The sequence below is a fragment of the Martes martes genome (genome assembly GCF_963455335.1).
Source record: "Martes martes genome assembly, chromosome: 7".
NCBI classification, from domain to species: Eukaryota; Metazoa; Chordata; class Mammalia; order Carnivora; family Mustelidae; genus Martes; species Martes martes.
Window position 1 is genome coordinate 29108342 of NC_137894.1, and position 22195 is coordinate 29130536.

Below are 22195 nucleotides of genomic sequence, written 5' to 3' on the forward strand. Positions count from 1 at the left end.
CCTCAGACCTGGGGGGATGTCCTAGGAGACCCTGGAAGTACGACCTCCCTTCCCCAGCTTCCAGAAGCAGCAGCTCAAAATCCATTCCAGGGCTGAGAAAGGAGAATCCGATTGGTCAGGAGCACCAGGATGGTCTGCGCAAGCGCCTGGTCGGAGGACCAGCCGTGGCCAGGAGAATTCTTCAAGATGCCCCTTTCCCCACTGTCTTGCTTAAGGGCTGGCCCTAGGGTGCTAGCATGTGCCAGGGATTCTAGGCGTGTGTTAGGGTGTGCGCGCCTTCCGGCGGCGAAGGTCACTCTCGATGCCCACCTCACCCTGCGGGTACGAGAGGATTCCCTGAGTCCGCACACAGAGTCTGGCGTAGCAAATGGCACACAGTTGACCATCAGGAAACATCTGGTGCTGATGCTGCAGAAGCCATGTGGTGTTGAGGTGGAGAGCGTGGATTCGAGCCGGACAGCCTGAGTTCAAGGCAGCGACGTCCCTCTCGGCAGCCTCTCCCACCTGTGCCTCGGTTTGCTCCCTCGGACCGGGGAGATGATAGGGTTATGGGGAATGTGACAGCAGCAAGCCGTGCGGGGCACCCTGTGAGGCTGTCATCCCCGGGCCCTGGAGAGGGCCCTTCCACGGCCATCTCGTGTTGGACTGGCTGCAGTCCTGGGTTGGGAGCTCTAATCGCGGGTGGGCTCAACACCCCGCGCACCCGCGGACGGGCCCTGCTGTGCGCCTGCGCGAAGCCGAGCCCGGGTCCTAGTGTGGGGGTGTGGGGGAGGCGGCTGGCAGGTCAGGGCCCCGCGGCTGCAGGGGAGACTTTCCCTGGAGGCGGCAGTGGGGTCCTCGCCCTGCCCACCCTCAGGCGCCCCTCTGGTCCGTGTTCCAGTGCAGGGACTTCACGGCCCACACAGGCTACGAGGTGCTGCTGCAGAGGCTGCTGGATGGCAGGAAGATGTGCAAGGACGTGGAGGAGCTGCTGAGGCAGAGGTGAGCCAGACACCAGGTGGGGGCCTGCAGGGGGCGGGGCGGGGGCGGGAACAGCAGCCTCCCCTCCCAGCCAAGCTTCTGTCCGGACACCATCCCCGCCCCAATCCCCGGGAGTGGGACTCTCCTACTTTTCCCAGCCTGGGCCTCCCCTCGGTGAGCCAAGAATCTGGCGTCCCCTCAAACGTGCAGGTATTTGGCTAACATTTATTTCAAAGAAGGGTTGGGGCTTAACGTTCTCAAGGAGGAGCCTGCAGGGCCCGCAGAGGCCGAGTGGGTGGACCCTCAGTTTCCAGCACAGACGTTCAGGGGTCGCTGTGGCCAGAAGCAAGGGGGACACGGAGCCTGCGCTTTGTTCCTGCAGGGCCCAAGCCGAGGAGCGCTATGGCAAGGAGCTGGTGCAGATCGCCCGGAAGGCAGGCGGCCAGACAGAGATCAAGTAAGAGGTCCCGTGCCCTGGGCTCCCTGGCATGGGGGTGGAGTGGGGCGGACCAGGAAGGGTCTGGATGGCTCCAGGGCAGAGATGCCTAGAGAACAACTCCCTTGGGGGCAGGGGATTCTGGGTGAGGTCAGGTTCTGTGTGGGGCAAACCCAGCTGTCTGAATGCCAAGAAGGCTGTGGGCAGCGGACAGAGGCCATCTGTCCTCTGGTGTTTGTGGCACAGCCCCCAAGCATCTGGGTAGCCTCCACCCAAGTCCTGAGAGCCAGGTGACAGGCCCTCCCCTGGTCGCCCGTGCCCCATGCAGCCTTGGCTTAGGCCCAGCATCAAGGAGAGAGGTGTGAGCAGGGACAGCAGCAGGACATGTCCTTCCCCGTCAGCTGTGTGATCATCGGCTGGGTCAGGCTGCTCCCTGACACTCTCCCTGCTTCCATTTCCTTGACAGAGAGCAGAAGGATAATGTAACCTTCCTCAAAGGACTAATGAGGTCCAGAGGCTCAGCTCAGGCCTGGCTTGGAGGGGAGGCAACGGGGGTCGTTGATGCTGCGAAGCAAGGGTCTTCTCCAGCCCCGAGGCCTGGGTCCCTGTGTGCAGACTGGGGGGGTGGGGCAGCAGACAGGGAGAGCATGAGGATTTGAGGGCAGCTGAAGAACTTTCTTCCCAAGGCAGCCCTTGGGAAGGTGTGAACTCTCCCCCTGGGTCAGGACCTTCTGTCCAGGAGCCCCCACCTGCAGAGCCTACTGCTGCTCCCCCAGAGGTCAAGCTTGTCAGCATCTGGCTCTGCACAAGGAAAGTGGTTCCAAAACCTGGCACCAAGTTCCCTCATTTGAGCGCCCTGAATATACAACACTCTCCAGGTCTTCTAAAGACACAGGGGACCCTGGCTGGTTCTTGCTTCCAAACAGGAGCCAGAGAAGTCATGGGAAGAGCTAGAGGAAGTTTTAGAAGTGGTGTGGGCCGGGGAAGATTAACGCGTAATGCCCAAAGGTCTGTGCATGGTCCCAGAAAGCATGAACACGGCCCCAGAAGTAAGAATGCATGAGCGCCTGTCCCCACTTGGCCTTTGCGAACTGTGTGACTGGGGGCAGGTTGAGTTGGGTTCTCCTCTGCCCACTTTGTGCAGAGAAACAGGGCAGGGCTGGGGCTGGATGCAGACTGGGTTCAAGGAGGGCTCGCGACCTGGTAAGGAATGAATGGAAGTCTGATAAAACCTTCTTCGTCTTTCCTGGGGAAGAGGGATTGAGAGAGTATGACCCAGGAGGCATCCCTGCCCACCTCCTCGCCACCCAAGCCAGATGGAAAAGGAGAACCTTCCCAGAAAGAGAGGAGACCCACTGGGGGGTGGGGGGACAGGGTGGAGGAGGTAAGCCGTGTGAGGCACACTCACACTCAGAAGCCTGTGAGTCACTGGGCACTTAAATAGGGAAGGAGAAGCCACCGACAGAGAGAACAAAATGGAAGGGGATCCTGGTGGGTGGCGGGAAAGGGAGGGAAGGACACAGCATCTTGCCCCACTGCAGGACTAGGAAGTGGGGCCAACACTCTGGGCAGTCACGATCCCCTGCATGGCTATAAGAGGCCAAGTGGGGTGGGGCAAGGTCTACTTCCCTCCTGTGTGGTGTGACCATGGGGTGGTCACTACCCCTCTGAGTCCTGGGCTGGGCTGTGAAAGCAGAGTTGCCCTTGGGAGGTGTCCTGGAATCACTGTGTCAAACAGAGAGAACCAGGTCAGGGCAATGCTCAATCAACAGTGGGCTTCTTGCCAGTCTTATAGGCACCTGTGTATGTCAGACAAACTGGGCTCGCCCTACTTGGTTTAGCGCTGAGTAGCCTGACTGGGCAACCTAGCCATTTCCTTTAAGGCCCAGCCCCTCCCTGGCCTAGAAAGCCGGAGGCCAGCATCACTGGAAGGGCAGCCTTCGTCCAAGTGGGAGCATCAGTGGTAGAGCCCCAGACCAGAGCAAGAAGTAGAGATGGGGCCTGCCTTCTGCTTACCAAGGAGGAGCTGGAGCCCAGGTTGGGAGTACCAGGTCCCATGGCACAGCTGACCCAGCACACGGGCCCCACGGCCCAGCACGCAGGTTTCCATAACAGATGGAATGGTGGGTGAGAACCAGCATGGCCCCGAGTCTGCCATCAGGCTGCGGTGGTCTGAGGAGGGTGGCCTGGGGAGGGCACCTCCTGGGAGAGACGGAGAGGGAGGGGAGACACCTTCCTGCTGGAACTTGCTGGAGGTGGGCAAAGTCGGGAAACATTCAAAGCCAGTGGGCAAGAGGGGCAGGGGTTGAACCCTTCCCACCCGGTTCACCTGCTGCCTGCTTTAGGGTCATGCCCTATGCAGCTCACAAGGGGGCTGACTGCACACACTAGGTGCTCAGGAAGTGTTGCTGTTGAGCCACGTGGCATGTACTAAGACTAGTGAGACCATGCAGTCCTTCCTTTCTTTAGGGGTGGGCCAAGCATCCAGCATCCATTCATTTAGTCAGCAAGCATTTATGGAGCACCTAAATGATGTGCCTGCCATGCCCTGCTGAGTTAGAGGATTCAAAAATCTAAAAATAACATAAAATAAATGGCCCCACTATCCCGAAGCTAGACTCTCTCCAGCACACTGTGGGGAACCTCCCCGATCCTTTGCCTCAGAACCCCTGCCTCTAGGGCCTTCTGCCCCACCACCTCCAGGAAGTCCTCCCAAACACTCAGCCTTGTGTGACTGTTCGAGTCTTGGATTGAGCCAGATCACCCTGTCCCAGAACCAACCCGGAGGGCTCCCTGTGGGATGAGTGAAGGATAGCCATGACAACACGGGTCACTTCCTCATTGTCCTGGAGACTGGGAGGTGTGTTGGGGTTGGCCCCTGGGAATGGCCTGGCTGTTCAGCCCATTAGGGCCCATCACCTGGTGGGGTGCAGCTCCCAGCCTTGCCATGGCCACCCACCCCTTCTAGGTCCCGTGGGATGCTTTCCCTTAGCTCCTTGGGGGTCAAGTAAAGGGCTGGGGGTGCACAGGCTGGGTAGGAGCAAATGGGGAGACACAAGCTGAGGAGTTAGTGACCTCAGGAGAAGCCCAGTGAGAGCAGAGAGGGCAGAGAGGGCCAGCCTCTCTGGCCTCTTCTGCTGCCTGAAGGGGCAACATTTCTTCATGGTCCTCTGACCTCAGGCCGGAAAGCTCGCTGGGGCCTGGAGGCGCAGCCCTGTATGCGGACAGGAGGTCACGCCCCACTTCACACCATTTCTGACACTGCCTCCTCCTCCTCCGCCTGCTGCCTTAGCTAACGCCCGCTGGGCTATGGAACAGAGAATGCCCCGAGAAGACCTGCACTGAGGGAGCCTCGCAAGCTCTTTCAGCGCACTTTGAAGACCTCATTACGCGCGGGTGACGGGCTTATCCATACAATGTAAGCTGCACAGCCGGCTCAGAAAATTCACCTTGACCCTCCCTTACAGCCTCCGGGCCTTTGCTCTGGCGGCTGCTCTCATTTCTACCCTGCCCAGTCCTACCCGTCCTGTCTTGCTCCCCTTGCCCCAGGTAGGGTCCTGGGGTGCCACAGGGCAGGGGTTCTGGAAATGAGAGGAAATCATGGCTGGCAGGCCTGGGGCCAACGTCCTGTGAGCCCCTGGGTGGTTGCCACAAGTCAGGACACCTCCTCCAGGCATGTGGGTTTGAATCTCCGCCTCACCTGCCCTTGTCACAGCCTAAAATGCTGTGGTTTTCCTGTCAAAAGGGATTTTTTTTTTTTTCATGATCTCTCTTTTGAACTCAGAGAATGAAGACATGCGGAGGGCGTTAGGGGGAGGGAGGCAGGCCTTCTTCCCACCAGGCGTCCTCTGACACCAGCGCAGCCAGGCCCAGCCTCTGGCACAGAGGCAAGAAGAGCCTGCTGCTGGCAGCTGGGAGGCCAGAGCCTCTGGCCAGCAGGAGGGCAGGGGCAGTGAGGCCCCAGCAGGGGCATGAGATGGCGGGGAGAACGTGGAAGGAGGTGTTCACACTCGGAATTTCTCGACTGTGTTTGAGCCGAGCGTTTCAGGCCGTGCTTCCTGAGGGCCAAGTCAGAAAGGGCAGTGGCATGAGTCACACATAAGGACGCTGGTGGCAGATAACAGAGGGTAGAGGCCTGCATGAGGCCCCATCCTTGCCATGTGACAGAGACACAATAGAAGAGAAGCTTGAGCAGGTCCTGGCAGCAAGAGGGAGGACCTGGGAGGGAGAAAAGCTACGAGACGCCATCTTGTCTGGGTCGGATGGAGCAGAGAAAGACTACAAATGCTCCACAAATCCTCCACAAGACCAGGGTTTAAGGCCATTCTCCAGGGCTGAGTCTCGGCTAATCCACAGTGGGCTGCCTCTGGTTCCAGGAAAAGTAAAGACCGCCCTCCCCCCGCAGAACCAAGGCCTTCTTGAAAGTCTGGGGCCAAGAAAGAGAGTTGGTGTCCCGGGCCCTGTTGTGTGAATGGAGCTCTGGTGGCCTGAAGGTCCCCGGCACTGGGTACAGGGGGGCTGGGCAAGGAGGACTGCAGCCCAGAGGTGAGCAAGGGGCGGGGTGGGGGGGACATCCAGAGTAGTCACAGCCTGCAGTCCTGCCCCCCACCCTGGTCCCAGGCAGAATGAGCACCGTCACCCCCGCAGCCCCAGTGGGTAGCAAGCCAGGGGACAAATGGGAGCCGAAGGTGAGCATGGACTTTGTCACCATCAGGACTGACCAGGTGGGAACGGAGATTGCATGTCACATGGCAGTGCTGTGGACTCAGGCAGGGGCTCCCAGCATCCAGGGGTGGGGTAGGAAGAAGGACCAGCTGTCCCAGGAGACTGTGGTTCCTTACAGACACCCTGGGCCTGGGAGGGAGGGCCTGGGTCCACAGGCCAAGGAGGGTGAGGCAGGGTAGGCTTGGGATTGAGAAAAGCCTTGGTATTTATCAAGTGTTGAATTTGTTCCCCCCTAGGGATAAGGGGGAGGAGAACCAGGTGGAACCAGGAAGAGAACCTTGCTCAGCGGGCTCACAGTTCAGTGGGGGGACACTCAAGTCATCAGCCCAAGGTGACAAGAGGAACAAATGCTCAGAGGGACAGAAGGGGAAGCCTTGCAAAGATGTTGCACAGAGGGAGTTAGTATGTGCAAATGCCCTGAGGCAAGAGAGAACTTGACAGAGAGAAGGAACTGGTGGGTGGTCAGGTGACTAGGTAGCCCAGAAAATGGGGCTACCAGGTGGGAAGTGACTCTAGGGGACCGGAGCTGACGGGGCAAGGGCTGGGGTGGTGGTAATGAGAGGCGGGCAGAGAGGAGATTGAGGAGGTGAAAAAGAAGGCAGTGCAGGGGGAGGGGGAGGGCTGAGGAAAGGGTGACTCTGGGTTCCTGGTGCACACAGCCAGGTGCAGGCTGATGCCTTCACTGAGAGGGGAGTGGGCTGAGAAGCAAGCTTTGTGGGGGAGCTGAGTCCAGTTTTGGACACTTTGCATTTGAGGTGTTGGTGAGCTGCGAGATCTAAAAAGAGGTGAAGACCAGGCCGTGCGTGTGCTGTCCTGAGCTTTGGGGAGGGATGGGGTCCTGAGGGATTTGGGGCCTGAGGGGAGTGGGAGCACGCACTGAGCCTGGAGGGGCTCTCACCATGAATGGAGAGACTGAGGCAGAACGTGGGTGTGTGGGTAAGTGGAGGGATCGGAGGGAGAGCCCCTGGCACGGTGTCAATTCTGTCAGAACAGGGTCCTACCCCTCAACCCCAGGGCAGCTGGGGTCACCCTGGCAGTCCCCCTCTCCTTCCTTTGGCGAGAAGCCAGGGGCTGGCCTTGCCGTCTCACCCGCTGTGTGGCCACGGGTCAGTTTCCTCACCTCGCTGGTGCTTGTTTTTCTCATCTGTGAAATAGGGACCGTCTCTGGCAGAGAATGGCCAGCCATTCTCTCATTCGAACAGACAGCAGCAGCTCCCGGAGGCCTGTTAAAACCCAGGGAGCTGGGCCCCGCCCCGGAGTTTCAGCTTCAGGATCTGCCTTTCCGACAGGCCCCCAGGGGACGGTCGGCTGCTCGTCCTGGGACCACACATGGAGCTCTACTTAGTTTAGGGCTGGGGTCCACCCCAGGCCAGACCCCCGCAGTTCTCTTCTAGGCCTGGATCCCTGGGGGTCCTATCAGGTTGCTGAAGCCTCCGTTTCCCTAACTGTCCAGTGCGAAGAGGGAGGCCCCTGGAAAGCCTGCCTTGACGCCGCGGAAGGGCAGGAGCTCAGAGCTGTCCCGGGCGGGCGTCATGAGGACGTACGGCCACCAGGGGGCGGGCGCGCTGCTCCGCGGAGAGGCAGGCAGGGAGCAAGAGCGGCGGAGCGCAGAGCCTGAGGCCCTCGGCGGCGGGGGCAGAAGGAGCGGGGGTGGGGCGAGGAGGGTTGGGGTGGGGCTAGTGGGGGGGGGGCGAGGCGAGTGGGGTTGGGGGCGGGGGTCGGGGGTCTGGGGTTTTGGGGGGCTGGGGGGTGGGAGAGGTGCCTGCCCGCTGCTTCTGTATGATCCGGCGAGGCTGGCCACTCTCTGGACTCAGTTTCTCTTTCTGCCTTGATTGAATGCGCCTCCTCAGGCATCCTAGTGCAGAGGGTGCCCCAGCTTATTTTGCCTCCTTGGTTAAGGGTCTGCCAACGCAGGCAGAGAATTTCACTCCAAATACCACCTTAGGGCCAGTCTGCAACCTCTGCCCTCTGTCTCTGGGTGCACTCAGAGACTTGGCACCCATGGGCCCACACTGGGGCACGACAGGCCCAGGCATCCCTCACACAGCTGCTGGTGGACACAAGTCCGTCTGTTGCGAATGCCCGCATGGGCGGCGGGGTGGGGGTGGGGGGCCAAGGTGGGGGAAGGGAGCCTGATCTATGGAGCCCCAGAGAGAACCTCAAGGGAACCCCTAGCTGAAAGCAAGACCTGGGGGGGTTCTGATTACTGGGGGCACCCAGTAAACTCTTAGGCGGGGCAGTATATAGCTCAGGTCAGGTTCAGGGACCTGGGGGACACCCCCCCCCCGAGGACGGGGATGTGCAGGTGTGGACTCGGGGGAGGGTGGCACAACAGCAGCCAGGTCCTGACAGAGGTACTTTAGACCTATTAATTAATTTATTCCTCACCACCGTCCTGTTTGTGCTATTATCCCCATTTTACAGAGGGGGAAACCAAGGCACAGAGAGTAAGTCCCTTGCCCAAGGTCACACAGCGAGTGCGCAGCAGAGCCTTGCCTGGACCCAGGCTACCCAGCTCCCGGGTCTGCTTCTGATGCATGTGGGAGTGCGGAGCGGAGCGGGAGCCCCTGCCCAGGGCCTGCTGCCTTCCCAGGCTGGGATTGCCAGTCACTCTCCTGCTCCACCGGGCGGGGAGCTCATCCCACAGAGTGGTCCCTGTCCCTGAACCCCAGTGACCTGGAGAGAGCCGTTTGCCTCTGTTTGGTTGTGTTTCCGACCCAAGGAGATGTTTGCCTCATGGTACCCCGTTACCCCTCAGGAGACAGGACTGGGTCCTGGGTGGGCTCTGACACCTTAGCTCATTTGTGGTTCTGGGGGTCAGTCCCCACAGTAGGGCCGGGCCGCTGTATAGAATATAGGAGTCCCAGTTACATGCGAACTTCAGATAAACAACAATTACTTTTTAGATGTAAGTATGATCCATATATTACATTATATTAAAACACTATTTGTTGTTTGTCTGAAATTCTCATGTACCTGGGTGCCCTGTATTTTCCTCTGCTGTCCAGCAGCCCAACCCCTGGGCGTTCTCCCCCAGGGCCAGCCTCTTCCCTTCTTGCTCTCCACGCGCCCACATCTCTACTCCAGAACAGCTGTGCTGCTGCCTCCTGACTCCTCCTGAGAGGCTCTCTCAGGCACCCCGACTCAGTGCACCCTATTGTATACTCCTCCTGGCTCACGTACTTCTCCTGGGTCTGCTCTTGGAAATGTCACCACTGTGTGCCCAGCCACCCCAGCCAGGAACAGGGACAGTTTCTCGCTGTCCTCCCCCATGTCTCGTTCTTCCTGCCCTACATCTCTCCCCTCTGGTACCCCTGCCTGGCTTGCCTCTCCCTTCCAGCTTCTTCCAAACACCCTCCAGGCCACTTGCCTAAAGCCAGGTCTGTACCCTGTGCTGTCCCGCTTCAGCTCATCCTGATGGGAGAGGCCTGGGTGCCCTTAGGGAGGGAGAGCCCTGAAAACACGAAACCAGGAGCATTGCGCCACAGGGGGGAGGTGTGATAGCTTTACCATTTCCGAAGAGGAACTCTGCCTTCCAGAAATCCCAGCTTGGTTCTGAGTGGTGGTCACTGTCTGGGTCTGGATCAGTGTGTGTGACCTAGAGCCTTCCCACCAAAGGAAAATCGCTGGGTGGGGGGGGCGCTTCCGTCCTGTCATGCCCTCCTCCCGTTGACCCTGGCCTTTCTGTTTTGCAGCTCCTTGAGGGCCTCCTTTGACTCCCTGAAGCAGCGTAAGTCCCGACTGTCCCCAACCCCAGGCTGCAGAGTGACAGGACCTTCTGGGAACAGCCATGTCCCCATAGGTGGAGGTAGATAGGTTCTAGTTGGGGGGTGAGAGTGGGGGGGGGCGGTGGGGAGGGCGGTGCTCAGGCTGCACACAGGGCCCTAAGGCTAGTGGAGGATCTGGGGGGTGTGGGGCTGGTCTGGGCAGAGGTAAGTGTGTGCGTGGTTGAGGCTCCTCACCCCTGTGCTCTGCCCCCAGAGATGGAGAATGTGGGCAGCTCCCACATCCAGCTGGCCCTGGCCCTGCGCGAGGAGCTTCGGAGCCTCGAGGAGTTCCGTGAGAGGCAGAAGGAGCAGAGGAAGAAGGTGAGGCGGGTGCTTGGGGGTGGGGCATCCTCACTGAGAAGGTTGTGGGGGATGGTCCCTCCAGACAGAGCCCAGGGAGGGTGAGAGACTGCACTCCAGGCTTGGGGATGAGAGTGACTTGATGGTAAGGGGATGGCTGCGCGCTGAGACGGGGCCCTGGAATTAGGGCCCAGCGTGCAGGCCTGAGAGCCCCGCTGGGGGTCTTCCCCTGAGCTGTCTCATGCCAGGAAGAGGGAAAGGCATGGGTCTTCTTGATGATCCTCCTACAAGAGACTGGAGGATCACTGACAGTTTGGGGGTATCCAAAGGCGGCAGCCTGATTTGGGGAGTCACCAGAAACTGGTCCTCAGCCCAAGGGTCAGTGCTGTTTGAGCAGGAGAAAGGCAGACTTGGTGGCTGGCCTTCGCGGCTGCTCTGCCACGCTGCCCAGGCTGAGAGGGGCAGGCAGAGCCTGTGGGGGGCTGCCAGGCCGTCCCTGGCATCCACAGGTACTTCTCACCTGTGGATGGGGCGTGGGTGTCCCTAGGCGGAGGGACTACATGGGAAGGAAGTAAGGTCCCCATCATGGGAGGTATGCAAGCAGAGTCTGGAGGTTGTTTGTCAGGGAAGCTCCAGGGGTAGGGTGGGAGCGGGCTTAGTGACCTCAGTGTCCCAGGGCCCTCTCCCAGGCCCAAGACTCTCTGAGTGGCTGAGCACATGGCTGCTGGGAAGGCAGCTGGGTCCACGTGCGCACTCTCTCAAGGCTTTAGTGATGAGGGGGACGCCCCGGACAGGATGGAAGAGGCCAGCACACAGAAGCACTTCTTGCTTGGAGGTGAAGGATCATTGCAGACTCTCCAGAGATCGGAGAAATGGAGAAGTCCACACAACGGAGCTGTGAGGGGAAAGGCTTGCGGGCTCATGGCTGGAGCCAGGCTGGGCCTGGGTGTCCTGGGCAAGCTCTTCTCCTTTTGTGCCTCAAGTTTCCCTCCCGCAGGCTTTGGGGACCCAGCCCTGGTCCAGCCCGCCTCGGTCCTCTCAGATAGGCTCCGGCTCTGATGAGTGCCTCTGACTACAGAAATCTAGTGTGGCTGCCCTCCCTGCCCACCCAGCCAGCCACCTCGGGGGCTCGGGCTTTCAGGATTCTAAATTTGGGTCTCTGAGCAGACAGCTGGTCTCCGAAGCCAGCCCCAGAGTCCAGCTCCACCTCGAGGTGCTGGAGCAGGTGGCCTCTCTGAAGCTGGGACTTGCCTGCAGGGTGCAGAGCACCCGCTGAGACAGCGAGGCCCCAAACTGGCTATTTTAAGTTCTCCTGTGGCCAGAGGGGGTGTTTCAGAGAGACGCCTTCCCCAGAGCGGCCAGGGCCCCCCCAAGTGAAGAACTGTGGGGTAGTCTGCAGGAACACAGCCCGGGCTCATGTGTATGCACCTGTGTGCATATGAACACGTGTGTGTGTGAGGGGGAGGGGGGAGCAGGGGGGGCCTGGCACACGTGTGTGCCTGCTGTGAGCAGGTGCGTGTGTCTCGTGTGTGTGTGTGCCTGTACCTCTGTGACCCGCTGGCTTGCCGGAGGGCTCCACGTCAGCACGGGCCCGCTGAGACCCGAGGCAAAGCCAGCCTCTGTCCTCCTCACACCCTGATCTCTGTCACAGCTGCCTTTCAGTCTCTGCCTGAGCAAGAAGCCTGCGAGGTGAGGTCAGGGTGCACTGGTCCTGTGTGCCCACAGGTGGCAAAAGTTTGGTGGCAGGGGTGTGTGTTCCCCTGTGTGAACAGGCCCATGGCTGTGCACAGGGACGTGCAAGAGTATGCTTGTGTGTACTTGTGTGTGGTGTGTGGACGTCCTGTGAAGCGCACATGAAGGCCTGCATGTGCAAGTGTGAGCAGTGGGGACACTGGGGACCTCTTAGTGTGTACTTCTGTGTGTGTGTCATGTGGAGCTTGGCATAAGTGTGCCAGAGTGTGTACACAGTGAGTGACAGGTGTGAGAATGTACAGAAGCCACGAGGGGGTCTCTGTGAGTGTGTGTGTCTGTGTGCATGCGTGCGTGCGTGCGTGCGTGCGCGCCTATGTGCAGGGTGGGTATTCCAGGGACAGAGACCAAGTCTTGGCTGGAGTCTGAAGCAAAAAGTCATGATGGACACATCCTGTCCTGGGCTCTAGTTTTCTGTCCCTGAGCAGAGACTGAGAAAGAGCGGGGCGTGGGAGAGAGGACGTCTTGTCACTGTCCCCTTCAGAGCCAGGAGGGGAGGCTGTGCCTCATCCCGGGGCCACCCCATCCTCTTGGCCTAGAGGAGCATCCGGGGGCCACAGCGCCCCTGCTCAGAGCCCCATGTCCCTTACAGTACGAGGCTGTCATGGACCGGGTCCAGAAGAGCAAGCTGTCGCTCTACAAGAAGGCCATGGATGTGAGTGTGAGGGTGTTGGGCTGGAGGCGTGGGGGACTCATGGTGCAGACCCCAGGAACCCTGAGCTGGGCTCCTGGGACGGGGCTGGCCTCTGACCACCTGTCCGACAACACACACCATGGCCTGTTGGGTGCTTGGGGATGCACGGGGAACTCAGGGCCCATGTGGCTAGGCCCAGGCCCTGCCCTTGGGGGGCTCCTGACTGAGGAGCAGGCAGTCAGTCCCAGACAGTGGCCCACAGGATGATCTATGCTGTCAGTTGGGGACTCAGGGTGGAGGGATAAGAGACTGCTGAGCTGTGTCCCCTGGGACTCCAGCTGAGAGGGAGAAAAGGGGTTCTGCAAGAGGGGACAATACAGGCAGAGGCCAGCATCATGAGGATGCATGGCATGTGGGGGGACTTGTTGGTGGTTTGATGGGACCATGTCTCTAAACAGGATGCAGCCATGGGCAGGGCCAGAGTCCCCAGCGGCGGTAGGGCCTGGGAATAAAACTCCCTTCTCCATCTCCCTTCTGGACCCCCAGACCCCTGTCCCTGGTGAGGAGGCCCCCACTCCACCCACAGGCCCCCGACAGGGAGAAGGGAGGCTGGGTTCAGGGACCCTCACTGTGGGCGCCCCCGCAGTCACACTTCTCCACCCCTCCCACCCAGTCCAAGAAGTCATATGAGCAGAAGTGCCGGGACGCTGATGATGCCGAGCAGGCCTTCGAACGCATTAGCACCAACGGCCCCCAGAAGCAGGTGGAGAAGGTACGTGGGGCCACTGAGGCCGTATGGTGTCACCCAGGGCTGGAACAGGGCAGGGAGGGAAGGAGGTGCCATAGACACCCCAAGAAAGGTCTGCAGCTGGGATATCTGCTCACTCCTCTCTGAACCTCCATCTCCTCATCTGCGAAAGGGGTTTCCTAGAGTCTCAGGGGATGGACAGGCACGGCCAGCTTAACTCTCATGGAGATAAGATAATAACCCATGGAGAGGGGCTCAGGAGACCCATGTCACAGAAGGGAAATGGGCCCAGAGACGGTGAATGGCTTGTCCGAGGTCTCAGAGCCAAGAAGCAGTGGAGAAAGGATGCACACCCAGGCCATCAAGCGCCCAAGATCTTGAGTGCTCTGGCCTCTGGGCCAGGGTGGGCTGCCGGAGATACCAGGGCCCAAGAGCACATTTCGCCCATTGCACAGACAGGAAAGCCGAGGCCCAGAAAGAGCAGGGGCCTGAGGGTGAGTTAGGGGCAGCAAGTTGAGGGCAGAGCCCAAGCGCCAGCCAGCGGGGCCAGCAGTGGCCAGGTAGAACGGCGGGACCTGCCCATCCACATTTCTCCCTCAGGTCTTCATGTCCAGTTGTCGCATGTGCAGGCACGAGCTACGTGCTTCTGTTTTTATTTTTTTGTACCGGACCTTTTTTGATTGTGGTCCTCTGTGGGGTGAGGCTGGAGTTATTGGTGGGACGTGCCCACAGTTGGCTGCTGAGTGTCCTCTTGGGTGGCTCAGGAAGGCTGGGACAGAAGCCCTTCAGAGCCCCCCCGGGGAGGCAGGGCCCCCGAGGGCTGGGGCCAGCTCAGCTCTGCTTTCCCTCTCTCTCCTCAGAGCCAGAACAAGGCCAAGCAGTGCAAGGACTCAGCCATGGAGGCAGGTACGCGGCCCTGCTCGCTTCCTCTGACCTGGGAGGGTGGCCAGACAGGCCTGCCCCCTGCCCCCCGGCACTCTCTCCTCGCCCTGGGGACACACACGGACACATGACTCCACAGAGGCACATGCTCACCACTCTCACATAATCATGCGAGTAAAATAAAGATATCCGTGTTCTTGGGGCTTTGTGTGTATCACCTACTCTGCTTAACAGCCTGTGAGGTGGCTGCTATTGCTCTCTCCCTTTTAAGTTTTTAATTGAAGCATAGTTGACGTATGATGTTAGATTAATTTCAGGTGTACGACATAGTGAATCGACAATCCTAAGCATTAGGCAGAGCTCACCACGATCTATGTGGTTACCACCTGTCACCGTGCAGGGTAATTACAACGTTATTGACTCTGTTCCCTAGGCTATACTTTTTTCATCCCTGTGATTCATGTATTTTATTAATGGAAGTTTATAGCTCTTCATCCTCTTCCAACTCTTTTGTGCCTCCTCCTAGCCCCTTGCCTTCCGGCGACCACCAGTTCTCTATTCTTATGATTCTGTTTCTGGTTTTTGTTGTTTCATGTTTTAGATTTCACACATAAAGTAAAATCATACGGCAGTTCTCTTTCTCTGATTTATTTCCCTTGACATCATGCCCTCTAGGTTCATCCATGTTGTCACGAATGGCAAGATTTCGTTCCTTTTTATGGCTGAATAGTATTCTGTTGTGTATATACACCACTTCTTTATCCATTCATCAGTTGACCGGACACTCAGGCTGCTTCTGCATCTTGGCTATTGTAAATAATGCTGGAATTAACATAGGGGTGTATGTATCTTTTCCAATTAGTGTTTTCATTTTCTTCAAGTAAATAGCCAGAAGTAGAATTACTGGATTGTATGATAGTTCTGTTTTTAATTTTTTGAGGAAGCCCCATATTATTTCCCATAGTAGCTGTACCAGCTTGCATTGCCACCAATAGTCCAAGAGGGTTTCCTTTTCTCCACGTCTTCACCAGCACTGGTTGTTTCTTGTCTTTTTGATCCTAGCCATTTTGACTGATATAAGGTGATATCTCACTGGTTTTGATTTGCATTTCCCTGATGATGAGTGATATTGTGCATCTTTTCACGTGTCTATTTGTCATCTGTATGTCATTTTTTTTAAAGTCAGGTCTTCTGCCCACTTTTTAAATCAGATTGGGTCCCCCCCCTCCACCACCAAGATTTATTTATTTACTTTAGAGAGGGAAAGAGAATGCATGGTGGGGGACATCAGGAGATGGAGAGAGAAACTCAAGCAGACTCTATGCTAAGCACAGAGCCCAACGTGGGGCTTGATCCCATGACCCTGAGGTCATGACCCAAGCTGAAAACAATAGTCAGACACTAAACCGATTGTGCCACTCAGGGGTCCCCGGTTTTTTTTTTTTTCTCTTAATGTAGAGTTGTATGAGTTCTTTATATATTTTTAATATTGTCCTTTGCCCATTCAGCTGGTTGTCTTTTCATTTTGTGGATGGTTTCCTTTGCTGTGCAAAAGCTTTTTAGTTTGATGTAGTTCCAATTGTTTATTTTTGCTTTTGCTTCCCGTCACTGAAGAAACAGATGCAGAAAAATATTGCTAAGGCTGACATCCAAGAGTTTACTGCCCAGGTTTTCTTTTAGGACTTTTATGGTTTTGGTCTCACATTTAGGTCTTTAATCCATTTTAGCTTATTTTTGTATATGGTATAAAGAAGTCGTCTGGTTTTATTCTTTTGCATGCAGCTCTCCAGTTTTCCCAGTGTCATTCATTGAAGAGCCTGTCTTTTCCCCATTGTATATTCTTGCCTCCTTGCCATAGATTAATTGACCATACAAGCAGGGGTTTATTTCTGGGCTCTCTATTCTGTTCCATTGACCTATGGATCTGTTTATGTGCCAGTACATGTTTTGATTAGTATAGCTTTGTAGTATAGTTTGAAATCTATGATTGTGGTACCTCCAGCTTTGCTCTTCTTTCTCAAGATTGTTTTGGCTGTTCAGGGTCTTTTGTGGTTCCATACAAATTTTAGAATTTGTTCTAGTTCTGTGAAAAATGTTGGTGTTTTGATAGGGATTGTACTGAATCTGTAAATTTCTTTGTGTAATGTGGACATTGTAACAATATTAGATTTTCTAACCCATGAACATGGTATATCTTTCCATTTATTTGTGTTGTCTTCAATTTCTTTCATCAAGGCCTTCATTTTCAGAGTATAGGTCTCTCATTTCCTTGATTAAGTTTATTCCTAGGTATTTTATTCTTTTTGGTGCAATTATAAATGGGATTGTTTTCTTAATTTCTCTTTCCACTAGTTCATTACTGGCGTACAGAATCACAACAGATTTCTATATATTGATTTCGTATCCTGCAACTTTACTGAGTTCATTTATTCTAATAGTTTTTTGGTGGAAGCTTTAGGGTTAGTCTCTGTGAACAGTGACAGTTTTACTTCTTTCATACCAATTTGGACATTTCTTTTCCTTCTCTGATTGCTGAATAAATATGATGAGAATGGACATCCTTGTTTTACTCCTGATCATAGAGGAAAAGCTTTCAACTTTTCACTGTTAGCCGTGGATCAGGTCATATGATGGCCTTCATTATGTTGAAGTATGTTCCCTCTAAACCCATTTGTTGAGAGTTTTTATCAGGAATGGATATTGAAGTTTTGTCAAATGGTTTTTCTGCATGTATTTTTTTTTCTAGTAGTCTCTTATAATTCTTTGTTTTTGTGGTATCAGTTGTAACTTTTCTTTCATTTCTGATTTTATTTGAGTCCTTTCTTTCTTGATGAATCTGACTAAAGGTTTATAAATCTTGTTTCTTTTCAAAGAAGCAGCTCTTAGTTTTATTGATCTATTGATCTGATTTTTTTTTTTTTTTGGTCTCTATTTCATTTATTTCCACTCTAATCTTTATTATGTCCTTCTTTGGGAAGGAAATAATTTGGGCTTTGTTCTTTTTTTAGTTCTTTTAGACGTAAGATAAGATTGTTCATTTGAGGTTTTTCTTGTTTTGTGAGGTAGGCCTGTATTGGTATAAACTTCCCCCTTATAATTACTTTGGCCACCTCTCAGAGATTCTGTTAATGTTGCGTTTCCATGTTCATTCATCTCCAAGTATTTTTTGGTTTCCTTTTTGAATTCTTCATTGACCCATTGGCTGTTTAGTAGCATGTTGTTTAGCTTCCATGCATTTGTGGGTTTTTTTTTCAGTTTTCCCCTTGTAATTGATTTCTAGTTTCATACTGTGATCAGAAAAGATGCTTGATAGTATTTTAATATTCTTAAATTTACTGAGCCTGGTTTTGTGGCCTAACATGTCACCCACCTGGGGAATATTCCATGTGCACTTGAAAAGAATATGTATTCTGTTTGGGGATGGAATCTTCTGTACGTATCTTAAGTTCATGTGGTCTAAAGTGTCATTCAAAGACATCATTTCCTTACTGATTTTCTGTCTGGATTATCTATCCATTGATGTAAGTGGAGATAGTCTTCTAATATTGTTGTTATTTCTGTCAGTTTCTCCCTTTGTGTTTGTCACTATTTGCTTTGTATATTTAGGTGTCCCTATGTTGGGTGTGTGGATATTTACAATTGTTATATCCTCTTGTTGGACTGATACCTTTATCTGTGTAATGCCCATCTTTGTCTCATTACAGTCTTTTTGAAAAGTCTGTTTTGTCTGATGTAAGTATTCCTACCCCAGTTTTGTTGTTGTTGATGCTTCCATTTGCATGGAATATCTTTTTCTATTCCTTCACTTTCAATTTGTATGTGTCTCTGGGTCTGAAGTGAGTCTCTTGTAGGCAGTATTTGGATGGGTCTTATTTTTTTAAAAAAGATTTTATTTGAGAGAGAGCAAGACCAGGGGAGAAACAGAGGGAGAGGGACAAGTAGACTCCAGGATGAGTATGGAGCCTGATACAGGACTTGATCCCATGAGCCTGAGATCATGACCTGAGCTAAAATCAAGAATCAAATGTTCAACCAAGTGAGGCACCAGGCACCCCTAGATAGGTGTTATTTTTTATCCATTCAGTCACCCTATGTCTTTTAATTCAAGCATTTTGTACATTTATATCTAAAGTTACTATTGATAGGTATGTTTTTATTGGCATTTTGTTAACTGTCTTCTGGTTGTTTTTATAGTTCTTCTCTTGCTCTCTTCCCTTGTGACTTGATAACTTTAGTGTTACACCTGGTTTCCTTTCTCTTTTTTGTGTATCTACTGTAGGTTTTGGGTTTGTGGTTATTATGAGATTTATATATGACATTCTATGTATATAGCAGTTTATTTTATCTTGATGGTCACTTAAGTTCCAACACGTTCTAAAAGCACTGCAATTTTTACTTCTCCCTCTACATTTTATGTATGTCATAGTTTACATCTTTTTATTTTCCATATTCCTTGATTACTTTTTGTAGATATAATTGATTTTACTACTTGTTTCTTTAAACCTTCATACTAGCTTGATAAGTGATTGATTTACTATTTTTACAATACGTTTGCTTTTACTAGTGACATTTCTTCCCTTTCACTTTCTTGGTTCTATTTACGGCCTTTTCTTTTACATTTAAGGAAATCCCTTCAACATTTCTTGTAAGGTCAGTTTAATGATGATGAACTCCTTTAACTTTTCTTTGCATGATAATGTTGCTAAGTAGAATGTTCTTTTTTTTTTTTTTTTAAGATTTTATTTATTTATTTGACAGACAGAGATCACAAGTAGGCAGAGGGGCAGGCAGAGAGAGAGGAAGGGAAGCAGGCTCCCTGCTGAGCACAGAGCCTGATGTGGGGCTTGATCCTGGGACTCTAGGATCATGACCTGAGCCGAAGGCAGAGGCTTTAACCCACTGAGCCACCCAGGCGCCCCTAAGTAGAATATTCTTGATTTTAGGGTTTTTAATTTATTTTTTAAGTACTCTCTACATCTGGGATGCCTGGGTGACTCAGTAGTTAAGCATCTGCCTTTGGCTCGGGTCATGATCCCAGGGTCCTGCGATGGAGCCCCGTGCCGGGCTCCCTGCTCCTCGGGAAGCCTGCTTCTCCCTCTCCCGCTCCCCCTGCTTGTATTTCCTCTCTTGCTGTGTCTCTGTCTGTCAAATAAATAAATAAAATCTTAAAAAAAAAAAAAGTAATCTCTACATCCAATGTGGAGCTCAGACTCACAACCCCAAGATCAAGTCACACACTCCCACCAACTGAGCCAGCTAGACATCCCTTAAGTTGTTTTTTTTCTTTTCTGTCAGCATTTTATTAATATCACACCACTGTCTTCTGGCCTGCAAAGTTTCTGCTGAAAAATCAGCTAGTAGCTTTATGGTGTCTTTTATATATAACTAGTTGCTTCTCTCTTGCTGCTTTTAAGATTTCTTAGCTTTAATTTTTGACCTCATAATGATTATTTGTTTTGGTGTGGCCCTCTTTGGATTTGTCTTGTCTTGTTCGGGGCTTTCTGAGATTACTGGACCTTGGATGTCTGGACTCAGATGTCCGTTTCCTTCCCCAAGTTTGGGATGTTTTCAGCTATTATTTCTTCAAGTAAGTTTTCTCCCCCCTTCTCTCTTTACCTTCTAGGACCCCTAAAATGCAAATTTTAGTACACCTGATGTCCCTTAACCTATCCTCATTTTTAAAATTCTTTTTTCTTCTTGCTATTTATCTTGGATATTTTCTACTACCCTATCTTCCTGATCACTGATCTGTTCTTCTACATCCTCTAATCAGCTATGGATTTCCTAGTGTATTTTTTTTTAAAGATTTTATTTATTTATTTGACATAGAAAGAGAGAGAGAGATCACAAGTAGGCAGAGAGGCAGGCAGAGAGAGAGGGGGAAGCAGGCTCCCCGCTGAGCAGAGAGCCCAATGCGGGGCTCGATCCCAGGACCCTGAGATCATGACCCGAGCCGAAGGCACAGGTTTAACCCTCTGAGCCACCCAGGTGCTAAAAATACACTAGAGTGTATTTTTCATTTCAGTTATTAAATTCTTCAGCTCTGCTTGGTTCTTTTTTTATATTTTCTGTATCTTTGTTGAAGTTCTGAGTTCATCTACTCTTCTCTCAAGTCTGGTGAGCATTTTTATAACTGTTACTTTGAACTCTTTACCAGGTAGATTGTTTATGTTTTGTTTTCTTTTTTTGAGGTTTTGTTTTATTCTTTCATTTGGAACATATTCTTCTTCTCCCCATTTTTTCTGTGTTTGTTTCTATGTATTAGGTAGGTCAGTTATGAATCCTGCACTTGAAAGTAGTGGTCTTATGTAGCGGCTGTCCTGTGCGGCCCAATAGCACAATCCTTCCTGTTCACTAGAACCAGGACTCCAGAGGTATCACCTGTGTGGGCTACATATACCCTCCTGTTGTGACTTGGCCTTGACTGCTGCAGGTTTGCTGGTAGGGAGGGCTGGTCACCGACCAGCATGGCTAGCTGACAGGTTTGGCTGCAGCTGCTGCAGGTGTGCTAGTGGGTGAAGTTAGTCCCTAGTGGCTTGGCCACACTCTTGCATCCCCCTTTTTAACAAATGAGGAAATTGACACACAGAGAGGTTAAGTAATTTACCTAAGGTCACACAGCCAAGAAGTGGTGGTGACTGCATTTCAGCCCAGGCTCTCTGGCTCCAGAGCCCAGGACTTTCACAGCCCTGCCATCACGGGAGACAGACATACTCACCTCTCTCATACACACACAGTCTCCTCTAGATCTCTTTCCATTTTTCACCTGATGCCAGAACCCCTCTCCCCAACACCCTTTGTCTCTGTTGGCACACCTCCTAGTCCAGAGAGCTCACCCCCACTCTTCCTGGAAATGCTCTCCCTTCTGCTCTGCCTCTCCCAGGACCCAGCTTCCCCCTTGGCTGGCAGATCAGTGTCCCTCAGATTTCTGGGAATGGAGGTCATGGCCAAACCTGCTGGGTTCCATCCCCACAGCTCCCATGCTCCTACCTCCTTCAGTGCTGCCTTCTCCAGGCCTCACTTTCCTATCTACAAAGGGTGAGGGGGTGAGGGACCCAGGGATGGCAAGAGGCCTGAACTCTGATCTTGAGGGATGGGCTCGACTGCAGCACTGGGCGGCCCAGAGCACAGTGGGAAGTTAAGAGTCACCTTCAAAAGACCAGTACCAGAACAGGCGGCCATAACAGGCATTCAGATGAGGCACCACAAGCCAGGGCCGGTCTGCGGGAGGAGGGGGCACTCCAAGGATCTGGAAGGCACTCTGTACATACAGGGGCACTGTAGGAGCAAAGGGGTAGGGGTCGGGGAGGGTGCCTGGGCCTTGGCCTCCTTGAGGACCACCTGTGCTTCCAGAGCGAGTGTACAAGCAGAACATTGAGCAGTTGGAGAAGGTGCGGGGCGAGTGGGAGCAGGAGCACCGGACCACCTGTGAGGTGAGTGACCTCAGGCATGGAGCCTGTTTCCCCAGCTGCAAAATGGGAAAGATGTTCATTCCTCCAGCTGCTTCATGGGGGCAAGCAAAGGTGGTGGGAGGAAGGCCTCATTCCCTCATTCACCTGTCTACTCTCTTCCCAGGCCCCGTGCTGGTCCCTGTCTCTGGGAGCTCACCATGTTGCTTTGTGCACTGGGCCCCTTTGTTATAGGCAGGCATCCCTCCCCCTTTTTTGCTGAAGGCAAAACTGAGGCTCAGACAAAACTCATAGCTTCTCTGGGTCCTGCTGGTCGACAAGGCCTGGGACACAGGCTTCAGGGCTCCGGGTCTAGTGCTCCTCTTACAACACTCCCCAGGACTTTTTCCAGTGTGTGGTGGAGCCTGGAGGGAGGGTGAGGGCAGGAACCAGAAGCCTCAGGCACTGGCACAGAGGTGGGGATGGGGATCCCCCAAGAAGGGTGTTTCCTCTGGACTTGGCTTTCAGCAGAGCAGGGTGTAAGCTAGTGAGCACCAGCTGGGTCAAGCAGGGCCCAGTCTGGCCTGGCCCTGAAGCCCTTCCTCA

The 22195-nt window shown here is 53.4% G+C and overlaps 1 protein-coding gene across 1 annotated transcript in view; it reads left to right on the forward strand.

Moving 5' to 3' along the window:
• The window catches only part of PSTPIP1 (proline-serine-threonine phosphatase interacting protein 1), a 47590-nt gene that overhangs the window by 19660 nt on the left and 5735 nt on the right, over window positions 1–22195 (forward strand). The window contains exons 2-9 of the mRNA XM_080808998.1: window positions 881–981; window positions 1343–1417; window positions 9817–9851; window positions 10103–10209; window positions 12530–12592; window positions 13245–13343; window positions 14180–14225; window positions 21555–21634. Coding sequence (XP_080665124.1) covers window positions 881–981; window positions 1343–1417; window positions 9817–9851; window positions 10103–10209; window positions 12530–12592; window positions 13245–13343; window positions 14180–14225; window positions 21555–21634 — 606 coding nt within the window. The remainder of the gene's footprint in view (window positions 1–880; window positions 982–1342; window positions 1418–9816; window positions 9852–10102; window positions 10210–12529; window positions 12593–13244; window positions 13344–14179; window positions 14226–21554; window positions 21635–22195) is intronic.